General features: G+C 32.4%; 1 protein-coding gene across 1 annotated transcript; it reads left to right on the top strand.

Annotated features, from left to right (window-relative positions):
• Window positions 1–6,273: 6,273 nt before the first annotated feature.
• On the top strand, window positions 6,274–8,639 carry LOC125816515 (uncharacterized). The gene is made up of 2 exons (XM_049496127.1): window positions 6,274–6,464; window positions 6,564–8,639. The coding sequence occupies exon 2, from the start codon at window positions 6,586–6,588 to the stop codon at window positions 8,503–8,505; it is 1,920 nt and encodes a 639-aa protein (XP_049352084.1). The 5' UTR covers window positions 6,274–6,464; window positions 6,564–6,585; the 3' UTR covers window positions 8,506–8,639.
• Window positions 8,640–12,773: the final 4,134 nt, after the last annotated feature.

The following is a 12,773-nucleotide window of genomic DNA, read 5'->3' as shown; positions in this document are numbered from 1 at the left end:
AAAATACAAGAATGAAGCCCCACCTACTACCCACCACAAAATTGGTTTGTTTTTAGCTTTAAACATTTTGCTGACGGCAACCCATAATTCAATGATTAAAAAAAAAAGAAAAAAGAAAAACACAATTTTAATTACTTCCTCCATTTCAGTTTGTTTGTCAAGATATTGCCTTGACATGGAGTTAAAGAAAATAAAAAAAATTGAATCTTGTAGTCTTAAATTAAATATATACATATTTTGTGGCCTTAAACATGTCGTGTGAACAATTGAAATAAAAAAAATATTATCAGAAAAAATAAGATATATTTTCTTTTAAACAAACTAAAAAGTAAAGTTTGTGAGCCAAATTAGTTAACAAAGAGAGAACTATATACAACTAAATTAATATTCGAAAAATACCGTAGTATTTAATTCACGTATCGCGTAATTATATATTATGTATATAGTACAGGCCTATTGGTATTTTGTAGTCAAACGTACACATTATTATCACACAATGTCAACTCTCCGGAGAGGGAGGACGAAGAATTAAGGTAAGCTTATAATTATTATTTTTTATTAAATTAAAAAAAGATCGAGAAGAGAAAAAATTGAACTCACAATTATTATATTATATATATAGAAGCTAACGTCAGAATTATTAGACCTTGATAATTCTTTTATAGTTTGATGTTTACTCCAATTGATGTGACCTTTTTTTTTCTTTCTAATTTAATTTCTTGTATGTCAATAATCAATATCTTCTACATTATTGAGTTTGAGTAGATGAGTTTACCTTTTAAGCCAAGGGAAAGGGCATTGAAAAATATTATTTCTACAGGTTTTAATTCATTGACCAATTAATTCACTCTACCATACATTTGTTCAAGAATTTTACTAATTTATCGATAGTAGATTTAACATTTTACGAGCATTTAAGTTGGTGGCGATCGAGTAGATGTCACATAGGTACTTTTATTGATAAATTATAAGGTATCAAATAATTTTGTTTATCATAATTTAGAATAAATGGTACTTGTAAAAAAAAAATCAAGAATTCTGTAGATATTTCAGTAATTCTGATGTTTCTGATTTCTGTGATTGTTGACATGCTGATAATAGCATTAACTTTTAGCACCATCTGCTGCATTATTAGTTTACAAACTAAACCGTCAGTTTTTTTTTCTACTTATGTGCGGTAGGTAAGCCTATAATATTTTATTTATATTATAATTCGATTAAATTTGATATTCACATGTAAGTCAATAATATCGTCAGTGGAATTACTTATTTTAAAATATATAAATTCTAATTATAACTTAATATAATATTATCAATCATATGTTACAAAAAATTATATAGGAATTAGTTTTTCTTATCTGGACAACCAAATGATGTACTTATAACTTATGTAAATACTCTCTCGGATCCATAATAAGTGATTTTGAAGTTTATAACACACCCATTATGAAAATTACTTAATAATACTAATTAAGAGGGGTAATGACTACCTTAATTTAACTCTTAAAAAAAACTTTTTTAGGAATTTGTTAATATCATTTAGTATTAGACCCCGCAAATTTAAAAAGAAGAAATATACTAATGTCTTTCTTATTTTTTACACTTCAATTAGCCTGAGATTATCTAGATTTCTAAAAAGGGTACAAGACAGAATTAATTATTTTTTCTATTTTATCTTTAGATGAAGTTGTTCTTGAAGACAACAATCCCCTCAAATAAAGAAAATATTTAGTGAAGAAGGATTATATCTTAACACATAAATGAGGATAAAATAATTTTGAGAAAGAGAATAATCAGATTAATAAATATTTTTTCAAGGGATATATAAAATATAATATAACAGATAATTTGAGACAACAAAAGTAATTATCACTTGTATATATATATTTTTTTTATCAAATTTGTAAAATATGAAATCACTTATTGTAAACAAAATTAAGGAGTATTGTAAGTAGGTGTATTATGTTCGAATGTTGAATGAAACTACGTCACCAAATATATATAGAATCCTATTGGTCTAACTTGGATAAGAATAAGGGAAGACGTGAATCTATGCCCAACGCAAGTTTTAACTTGGATAAGAATAAGGGAAGATGTGAATCTATGCCCAACGCAAGTTTATTACATTCTTGGAATCCACAATAATAGAATACTCCCTCCGTCCCTTTTTAGTTGTCCACTTTAGAAATGACACACAGATTAAGGCAACAATGATTAGCACAGTGAAGTTACAATTTTACCCTTATGACAATTTTTCACTTCAAAATTACAACTACTTATTTGAATTCAAGTGAAATAAATTGGAGGGAAACAACATACACTTTTACAATTTTCAAGAAGTGTAAATAAGGGTATAATAGGAAAAAATTTGTTGTCTTTTCTTGATTTGTCAAAATGGACAACTAAATAGGGACAACTAAAAAAGGAAATATAGACAAGTAAATAGGGACGGAGGGAGTAGCTGCCACTCAAAATACCCCCTTCAACTTATTTTTACTTTAGGTAAATATAAAATTATAGTATTTAATAATTAAAACATTTGTTTTTTAATAAGCACGACAATAATAATAATAATAAAAAAAGTAGATTCCAATTATCAAGTGTATGCAGATGCAGCGAATGGGGATTGAGGAAGGCTCGTGCCACAATTATTTAAAATTATTTGTCCTTAATTGACGTCATACAAATAATTTTGTCAGTTTGTTTGCCTTTAAAAAGAATTTTTGAAACTAGTAGGCCTTTAATTTGGTAAACAAAATAGTAATACTTACGTAATCATAAGCGGAGCCGTTAAAGCTCGTGTCGGATCGTCTGAGCTGCACCCAATCATTTTGCTTTCACATTTTTAACTATAAAATTCAATTAATCATGTTAAAAAGTACTCCATAAGATATGTTTATTATTTGATTTATTTTTAAATTCTTTTAGACTAAATATGAAGATAAAAAAAATATCATATAATATGAATCATAGGCTGTAATCACTAAATTAACTACTCCTTCTTGTTCATAATATATTAGTCTTTTTGTCTACTTTTATTTATCCAACATTAAAAAATATATTTAATCTTACATATCAATTTTAAAATTAAATTAAGCAATGTCATATACATTGAGACGCAATAATAATAAAATTATTAGATAGACACATTTGAAAATAAATATACTAAAACAATCAGTTCTATTCAGAAATAGCAAGTTCAAATTCTGAATATGAAGAAAATACTGTAAGAAATGATATCCACAAATAAATCCAATATGCTATTCGAATTTAATTAAAACTTAAATGTAGACGATGGGAAAAAATAATACTAAAAAAGTAGGTAAGAAATAGCGTACGTCATGAGCCGCTAACTATAAACCGTAGTACTATGCCAGCCCACAGTTTTTATAGATTTTTTCAGTTAAAAGCTCTCAAATACTACATTTATTTTTTTTGTGTGTGTGGGGGGGGGTAAGGGGGTATGACACGACAATTTAACATAGACCACTTATTTCCACTGACATTGCTTAGGTCATCTGAATATGACCTACAAATTATTCAAATGACAGCTCCAACCCTTATATTCTGCTACATTTGTAAACTTCAATAAGGACAAATTCGTAAATTAATCCCACGTCTCTCTCACATAAAAGTATGCAACGTTCATATCGATGGGCCGTTAGCTTAAAACCGTCCATACAGTTGCTGTGCTATTGACGGTAAAGGCCATCACAACAAACCAAAAACAAAATAATACTCCTATATAATTGTGATTTCTCACTCTTAAATAGTGAAATTTATATTCAAAATAACAAGTGAAGTTTTAGTTGATTAATTATTTACAAATTTAATTTTGTTTTATAATAAAAAATGTAAAGTTATGACACCCTAATTATGATAAAAAAATGTATTAACAAAACACATGAGAAATGTTGAATATAAAAATAAACAAACTTTATATATCACTAACGGGGTAGGACAATTACATATAATAGTATTTTTGCTGTTCATAGTTAAGGGCAAAAATGGAAAATTGAACAAGAAGAAGGTGATTGGCCATTGGGGTGTAGGCTTGATGATGATGAAATATTAATAAGAGGTGAATGGAGCAGAATATGAATTTAATTTAGTTGTATTTATAAAAACATTTTACTTCTAATTATTGTTCTCTCTCTTCTTTTTTTTTGGTTTATACTCTCCACTTTGTGGGAGCACAAAAAAGGTTCAGTTTCTCTTTCTAGAAGAAGAAGAATACACAATTCTGAAAAAAAGGTGGCTTCATTCAATTCGATTCTTGAAATTGTAATGGGAATCTTTCTTCTAAAGGGTATTTTCTTGAATTCTTTATTTTTTTTCATTCTTTCAATCTCCTATAATGGGTACCTGTAATTTACTTCTTGATAATTCTATTTTGATTTTACTCATTAATTCTATCTTCTCATTTTCCTGTTTACAGTAGTGCTCTTTCTTGTTCTGTTTTTTCTTCTTTTTCAACTTCCTTCACATACAGCCTGCTTTTTGCGTTTTTATTACAGATTATTTTATTTTTCTCGTAATTATGAAAGATTTGTGTTTTTTTTTTTCCTGTGTAATTAATCCCAAAACTTTTTAATTGGAAAGTTTTTTTTTTTTTTTTTGTTGCTGTTGTTGTGTGTTGTTAAAATTACTTGTTTGCTTAACATGATAGTATTGTTAGTCTTTGGCTAAAGTTTTGAATCTCATGTTTTTATTTTTTCAAATCCTTTTGGAGTTTCTGCTATAGATCCAGTTTAGCATAATTTGTGTTTGACAGGGTCATTAAGGAGTTTCAAGAATAATTCTTGAACACTTTGGAAATAGGGAAGTATGGAGTAAGGTCTGCGTACAATCTATCCTCCCTACAGTGATTACTCTGGGTTTATTGTTGTTGGGTTTGAAATAGGGAAGCATGGGGTTGCTAGTTCTTGAAGTTAAAGCTAGGTCAACCCCAAAGCAGAGTCGAATTCAAGATTTGAACTTTATGGGTTCGAGATGCCACTAAATCAACTTGATTATTTGAGTTAATAGGTTCTAAATTTAGTATTTGTGCATAGTTAGTAGATTTCTTAACATACATATAGGGTTTGAGTTAACTGGAAAGGAAACAAAAAATTGAAAAGAGGACATAAGGACAACTGAAACCGGGGTTTGGAGGATCTTTGTTCTGTGATGATTTAAGCATTGTTCTCGAAGATCTTCAGAGGTGTGACATAGAAGGATTGATGCCAGTGCTGAGAAATAGTTGATTCATTAAAACAAGAGAAAATGGTTAACTTAACACTCAATCTTAAGACTATTAAATACCTCTGATGATCCTCAACTATTTTTGCTCAATATTACGGAGTTATGGAAATAGTCAGATTAAGAGTAGCCATCTCGTACCCTTTTCAGCACTTATGATTTTGCCTCAATTACAAAGCACGGATAGCATGACCTATATCATAATTATTATGTGCCGTATTTTTAGAAATCTTGATTATAATTCAAGAAATCGGTGTCTAACACTCTTCTTAACAGCACTAATGGTACCTGTTGACATCATTAAATCAATAGATGGTTCCTTAACATTGTTGCCCAACCTTTTGCCTATTTATGGTCCAGATTGAATTAATTGCTGCCTTGTAATTCTCACTATTGGTGATCATAGATCAGTTGCTAATGATCGGATAGCTTGGATGACATGTATGCTGAACTCGTTATATAAAAATTTTGGATTTATCTTCAGTTTCGATTCTTAGAATTATTTTTGTGTAGATATCATTCATTTGAAGCTTCTCCCTCTCACCTCTCTAGTATAGTAATCTTGGTTTTGCACACTGCTGAAATTTTTTAGGCTGTAGTACTTATTTATAATATTGCTAGTACTTTATATCTGATTTTCTAAAGATCATCCTTCTCTACCTCTATTTTCCTGTTGGTTCTTGAATGATTCTGTTTCTCTTTCCCTTTTATTTTCACAAATATTACAACCAATTTCCTCCATCGAAAAAGTTTTGCTCCCATTTAACTTTTGAAGGTCAAACTGCGCTTTTTATTGTTAACTTTGATTTATGTAGGATGCAACTTTTCTTTCTTGGTATGTTAAATAAAGAGAAGCAGATAATTCGGAAATACTGCCTTCTGTCTTTTTATTCTTTAGATCTTTAATGGATCTTCATGGTGGTATTGCTTGTGATTGCTAATATTATGCTTGAGCCAAAAAAGCCTTCCCTTCTCCCATATTTTTAGCCATTGAGGAATTCTGACATGCCGTTTTCTGTTCTTTTTTTCAGGTTATTAAACAGATTTCTACCGAGAGACATGATCTGCTATTCTCTTTTGGTATCTTCTGTCATCAGTTTCTAATCCTGAAACCCGCTTTGGTCTTATTTACCATATAAGAGCATTAGACAACCCTTGATGCCCCTCTACAAGATTAGATAAAATGGATCGAGCTGACACATCAGGGTTTGTGAGTGGAGGAGGTAACTCATTAGGACTTAGTTTACTCACTTGCTTTGTTTTGATTTATGAGTTTCTCTATTAATATGTGATAAGATTATTTAGTTTGTTTTATTTTTCAGGTCAACATTTTCCTAGTGTAGTATGATCACATCCATTGATCCTAATAAGAACAATATGTACCGTGTTCCAGATGTTGAGCTCGCAAGGAGTGATACAACATTAAGATTAGATTGCTTTGGTTATGGAGGAAATGAGTGTGTCAGATTTGGAGGTAGTGGAACCAACAGCGGAAGCCATGTTATGCAACAAAATGCTATTGATGATGGGTGTAAATTGGTCCTTGGTTTGGGGCCAACACCTACAATATGTTCGGACGACTGTTATCCTGGTGGATCTAATAAAAATAAAGGGTTTACAGCCTTGTTGAATCAGGGGCTATTATCTGAGAGTGATTCTATCCTCAAACTTGGCCTCTCAAGGAGCACCGGTGAAATTTCCAATGCACTTGATTTTTCGGCAATCACTCAGAGTACTGCTGGTGCACCTCATCATATAGATCAGCTGTCTTCGGATGGTAAAAGGCCAACGATCCCTATCCTGGACGAAGGTTCCACATCAGCCAAGAAGTCTGGTGGGTACATACCTTCACTTCTTCTGGCTCCAAGAATTGAGAACAGCCAACTATCCTTCCAAAATAAGGAAGTTTCAGAGCTGGGTGCAAAATCCCATTTTCATCTCCCTGAGCTGAGCTCCGAGCCTTCTTGTATCTCTGACTACTCAATGAGTAACCTCTCTGAACCAATGACAATGGCTACATCCTCACGCAAGATGACCAATCCCAAGAGATGCAAGTTTCCAGGATGCTGCAAAGGAGCTCGAGGAGCGACAGGTCTTTGCATTGGGCATGGTGGGGGACAGAGATGCCAGAAACCTGGATGCAACAAAGGTTCCGAGAGTAGGACTGCATACTGCAAGGCCCATGGAGGAGGGAAGAGGTGCGAGCACCTGGGATGCACTAAAAGTGCAGAAGGTAAGACCGACTACTGCATAGCACATGGTGGTGGAAGGCGTTGTAGCTTTCCTGAAGGTTGCACTAGAGCAGCACGTGGCAAGTCAGGCCTTTGCATCAAGCATGGTGGAGGAAAGAGGTGCAATGTGGAAGGATGCACTCGTAGTGCTGAGGGGAAAGTTGGCTTGTGCATTTCACATGGTGGTGGACGCCGTTGCCAATTCCCTAGTTGTTCAAAAGGTGCACAGGGGAGCACTTTGTTCTGCAAAGCACATGGTGGTGGAAAGCGTTGCATCTTTGCTGGCTGCACCAAAGGTGCTGAAGGGAGTACACCTCTTTGCAAAGCACATGGGGGTGGAAAGCGGTGTCTCTTTGATGGTGGTGGTATCTGCCCCAAAAGTGTACATGGAGGCACAAACTTTTGTGTTGCCCATGGTGGTGGGAAGAGGTGTTCTGTTCCAGGATGCACCAAGAGTGCTCGAGGGCGTACTGATTGTTGTGTTAGGCATGGAGGAGGGAAGCGCTGCAAGTTTGAAAACTGTGAAAAGAGTGCTCAAGGTAGCACCGACTTTTGCAAGGCTCATGGTGGTGGTAAGCGTTGCAGCTGGGGAGAGGGGAAATGCGAGAAGTTTGCTAGGGGCAGAGGAGGGCTATGTGCTGCTCACAGCAGCTTGTTACATGGGAGGAATACGAATAAAGGAGGCATGATTGGACCAGGACTTTTCCATGGACTGGTCCCTGCTGCCTCTCCTGTAAAGAGCACTTTTGAGAACAATCGTTCTTCGTCTATGGTGAGCATGGTATCAGATTCGGTTCATTCACTCAATAAGCCAGCTGAACGGCAGCTACTTATACCACCACAGGTATTGGTACCCTTGTCAATGAAGGCCTCACTAACATGTTCAGAGAAGCTGGATGACAGAAGCACCAACCTTGGGATTGGAAGAAGCAACACAAACAACAACTTTGAGTTTGTTGTCCCAGAGGGAAGAGTTCATGGTGGTGGCCTAATGACTTTGCTTGGGGGAAACCTGAAAAATGCAATAATGTGAAAGCTGTTCACTCTGCTGTGGGAAGACAATAAATTTGTGATTTCTACTCTCATGAACTAGTATTCAGTTTTCTCTTTGGAACTGTGTATAAATGTTTGTATCAGTTTTGTGAGACTCCTCTCTGTTAAATACTTAGGATATGATATTGTAACTTGTAATTGTTAAGTATTTGTTTTATTCCTTATTTTGCTTTCAAAATCTCTCTTCATAAAATCTCCATTTGGAGGACAGTTTTTTTCTTCTTTTTTTTGGTTAGTTGCTAGTAATAACTTTCTTGGTGGATCAGCTGATGTAATGTAATTATGGCATCTATTACTGAAATAAGAAATGTGAATCATATCATATATGTGTTCATGCAAGTGCTTTCCTATACAACATTCCTTATTTATTATAGATACTTTATGGAAGCTAAGTGTTTGATTAGTGGAGTCTTGAGTTTATTTGGTCTAAAGTGAATCTATTAGAACTCTGAATTAAGAAAATGAAGAGCTAGTGAACTTTCTGTGGATGACACACTCCCTGGAATACTCATTATTTTTGTCCTAAAACCACCTGAAAATTTTAACATGTTATATGGACAAAACATGAATTTAAAATCATACCATATGTTACAACAGCACACTCAATGTAATCTCATGATTGGTGTTTGGGGAGGATAGAGTATACACAGACCTTACCTTTACCTTGGAAGGTAGAGAGGTTGTTTTCAATAAACCCCCGGCTCAAGGAAAAGCAATTAGAAGCAGATCGAGAAAAAAATGACTAAAAATGACAAAGTGGAGAAACCATGAGAAAATACTATAGAGAACATGACAAAATAGTTTGAAAAAAGGAGCATAAGTACAACAAAATACTACGATAATCAAAGTACAAGAAACAACAGATAGAGACATAAAGCAAAGGACAAGAAACTACAAGAGTAATGCTATGACTAACTAATATGTAAGGAAAAGTGAGACAATGTTCAACTACATACAAACCCTCTACCCTAATTCGTGTCCTCCATAACCTCCCATTTAAGGTCACATCCTTGGTAAGTTAGAACATACCACATTTTAAACCTATTAAAATTTAGCTTTAAAAGATAGTTTCGATATGAACAGTAAGGATTAATTTTGCATGCTTGCATATCATGTTTTTTTCTCCCTACTTGTCCATGATACATAGTGTGAACTTTCATGCTAGTAATTTACTATGATCTTGTGCATTTACACATGACTCTTTGCCAAGGAATTATTTCATCACATTTTATTAGAAATCTTGAAGGACCATGAAATAATATGACATCTGAGATCTTGCAGTTTTGGACACAGCCAAAATGGTCCATAACAGAGATCAATGCCAAGTAGCGCTTGTAATTGAAAAATAGTCACTATCACGTAGTTTCAAATTTCACGAGTGAAACTCTAGGACAATTGTTGATATATATTCACTTTTATCAACAGGCTTACCCGAAGCCCATTTAAAAATTGACTGGATGGGCCTGAGTATCCAGATAATAAGCCCATGAAAGGGAGAGCCCAAGTAGTAAGTGGGTATGGCCCATGATTTGGTGGATGTACTGAAGATAAGATGGAAGATAATGGTGTCTGCAGTTCCAACTTGAGTTAGCTTATCCATATTCCTCACTATACACAGTACAAATTCTTACAATTATTTTGGTTCCTTTCAGTTGTCTCTACTTCACCTTAAATATTCAAAAACTTAAAATAATTACATTCGATTAAAAATTTGAGGTGATATTAATATCCTTCCGACTCTTAAATAAAGGTGTTAGAGTCTTGAAAATGAAGTCACCATTAATAGTAATCATTTTCCTTCAAAATGGACTTATCAGACTTATTAATAGATACTCCTCTGTCCCTAATTACTTGTCCACTTTTCCTTTTATAATTGTTCCTAATTATTTGTTCATTTTGACAAATAAGGATAAATTTTTTATCTATTATACCATGACTAATTACTTTGAAAAATGCAGAATTTTCCATCCACTTCATAATTAATAGAGATAAAATGGTAAACACACTATGTCATTAATTGATTTTTAAATAGCTGTCTCAATTTAAAAATGAACAAATAATTAGGAACAGAGAGAGTATTTAAATTAGACGGGACCAAGATACGAAAAAAATGAAAGGAAAAAAAAAACCACATGTCAATCGTCACAAAATAGAACACAATCCCAAAACAACAAATAGTAGTTCGTGCTCTATTCCTCCAACCCCACACAACAAAAGTAGTATGATATTTTTGGCCTCCACGTGGCTCATTTCTAGTCATGTCAACTAACCCTTTAATTCTCACTCTTTTTATTTTGTGGTATAACTTTTTTTTTAGTTTGTTTTTCTTGATTTTAAATTTTTACGCGATATGTTTAAGATCACAAAATTAATATATATTTTTTTAATTTTAGAATCATAATTTTTTTTAAAAATATTACTTTATTATACTTTGTGTCAAATCAAGTCAGATAAATAGATTGAAACGGGAAAAAAGAAGTATGACCTAATCTAATCCAATAGTTTCTATTATTGGGGTTGTAACAGATTTTTCGTATTATCCCAATCGAAAGCTCCATTAAGTAATTGGTTATCTTAAGAATGCAAGTGATGATCAATCCATATAGTTAGGCAAAAAAGTGAAGCACATCACATTATGAAGTTTCGTGGATAAAGATAGAGTTTGCTTCTTGCCACTAACACTGAAAAAAACAAAAAAAGAAAACAAAAAGTGGCCCTCCACAAATTTCATATGATATATCCACATTATACAAAGAAAATAATGTTTTTTTTAAAAGAAATGACACAACAATGTAGTCATCACTTGTTCACACTTCACAACTAGAGATTTAATCACTTCAAATTCTATTACGGCTCTTTCTTTCTTTCTTTTTTAACACACACACAATACAAACTATAAGAATGATTCTTGAGTGCACCGTTGGTTAACTTTTCATTAATCTTTGTAATGATGCTTATTTCCCACATAAATTGTTTGAGATAATTATTATTTGTCACTATATGGGAAGGAATATTTCTTTAGTCTTAGTGAAATTAAAAGTATTTGTCTAAACTTTAAAATAATTATGTATTTCTTTCTTAAATATCTCACCGAATTATAGGTAATTATAATTATTATAACACGAAAACATTAGGTTTGTACTAACATAGATATTATGGTGTTTTCTTTGGATTATACTTGTACTAAATCTATTTGGTAGGTGAGTCATCTCAGAATAATAAGTTTAACTAATATTTCTACTGTAAAAATTTGGTCCTAGTTCCTGTCATGTGGTTAAAATAAATATTCAGTAAAAACAAAAAAAATCATCTCTTGTCTTGTAGAAAAGCAATGACGTTTAAGGGTATGAAACACATACTCCTTCCGTTCACTTTAATTTTGACAATTTTTAGACTTTGCACGTTTTTTTAAGAAACAATGATTGATATGAGAATTTGAGAATTTTATTTATAATATTCATATTAATTGAAAAAACTAATAATTATTTTCTCTTGAATATATTAAAAGTGACAAGTAAAAATGAAGTATGAAATATATATTTGATAGATATTGATATTTACATGGTCAACAAAGTTTGACCTATCCCAATAGGTTACCTTTCTTCTTTTTTATAATATTACCTAGATAATGTCTAGTATAGACGCTTGCCTTACAATTGACTCTTTGTTAATTTAATTGACTAAATATATATTTTCAAAGTAAAATTTGAATGTAATTTCAATTCCAATTAGTAAATTTCGTTCTAATAAAAACGACTCCATATCAAGATTTAAATATGAAATGTATGATTAAAAAGGAAGGAATATTTGTTATAATTTTTTAGATTTTGATATAACAAGCGGCAATTATATCAACGGTGGTCATCTAAGCAAGTTGCAATATCCCAAAGTGGTGAAAGAGACATCCTATATAATTATCACGAAAATGAAGGCAGGAGATCATTGATCAGCTTCCAATTAATTGGATTTATACCAAATTGACCATGACCAAAACAAAAGGGCCATTTTGTGAGGTGTACATTTTTTTCCCAATGGCAGTAATTTTTTAAAGTGAAAAGAAAAAAGGTAATGCCTTGAGATCACTATCTTGTTTGAAGTTGCTAGTCTTTTTTATCATTATTACTACCATCATAACTCACAGCAGTTTAGCTATATATATATATATTATGCCCATGGATACATTCTTGAATGCACAAACTTACTTGTCCATCAGAAGAATCCAATAATAATGCCTTACACAGTACCTAT

The sequence above is a fragment of the Solanum verrucosum genome, unplaced genomic scaffold, assembly GCF_900185275.1.
Source record: "Solanum verrucosum unplaced genomic scaffold, falcon-dt-bn FXZP01000261.1, whole genome shotgun sequence".
NCBI lineage: Eukaryota > Viridiplantae > Streptophyta > Magnoliopsida > Solanales > Solanaceae > Solanum > Solanum verrucosum.
Note: the sequence above shows the minus strand (reverse complement) of the source record. Positions and strands in the feature narration are given on the sequence as shown.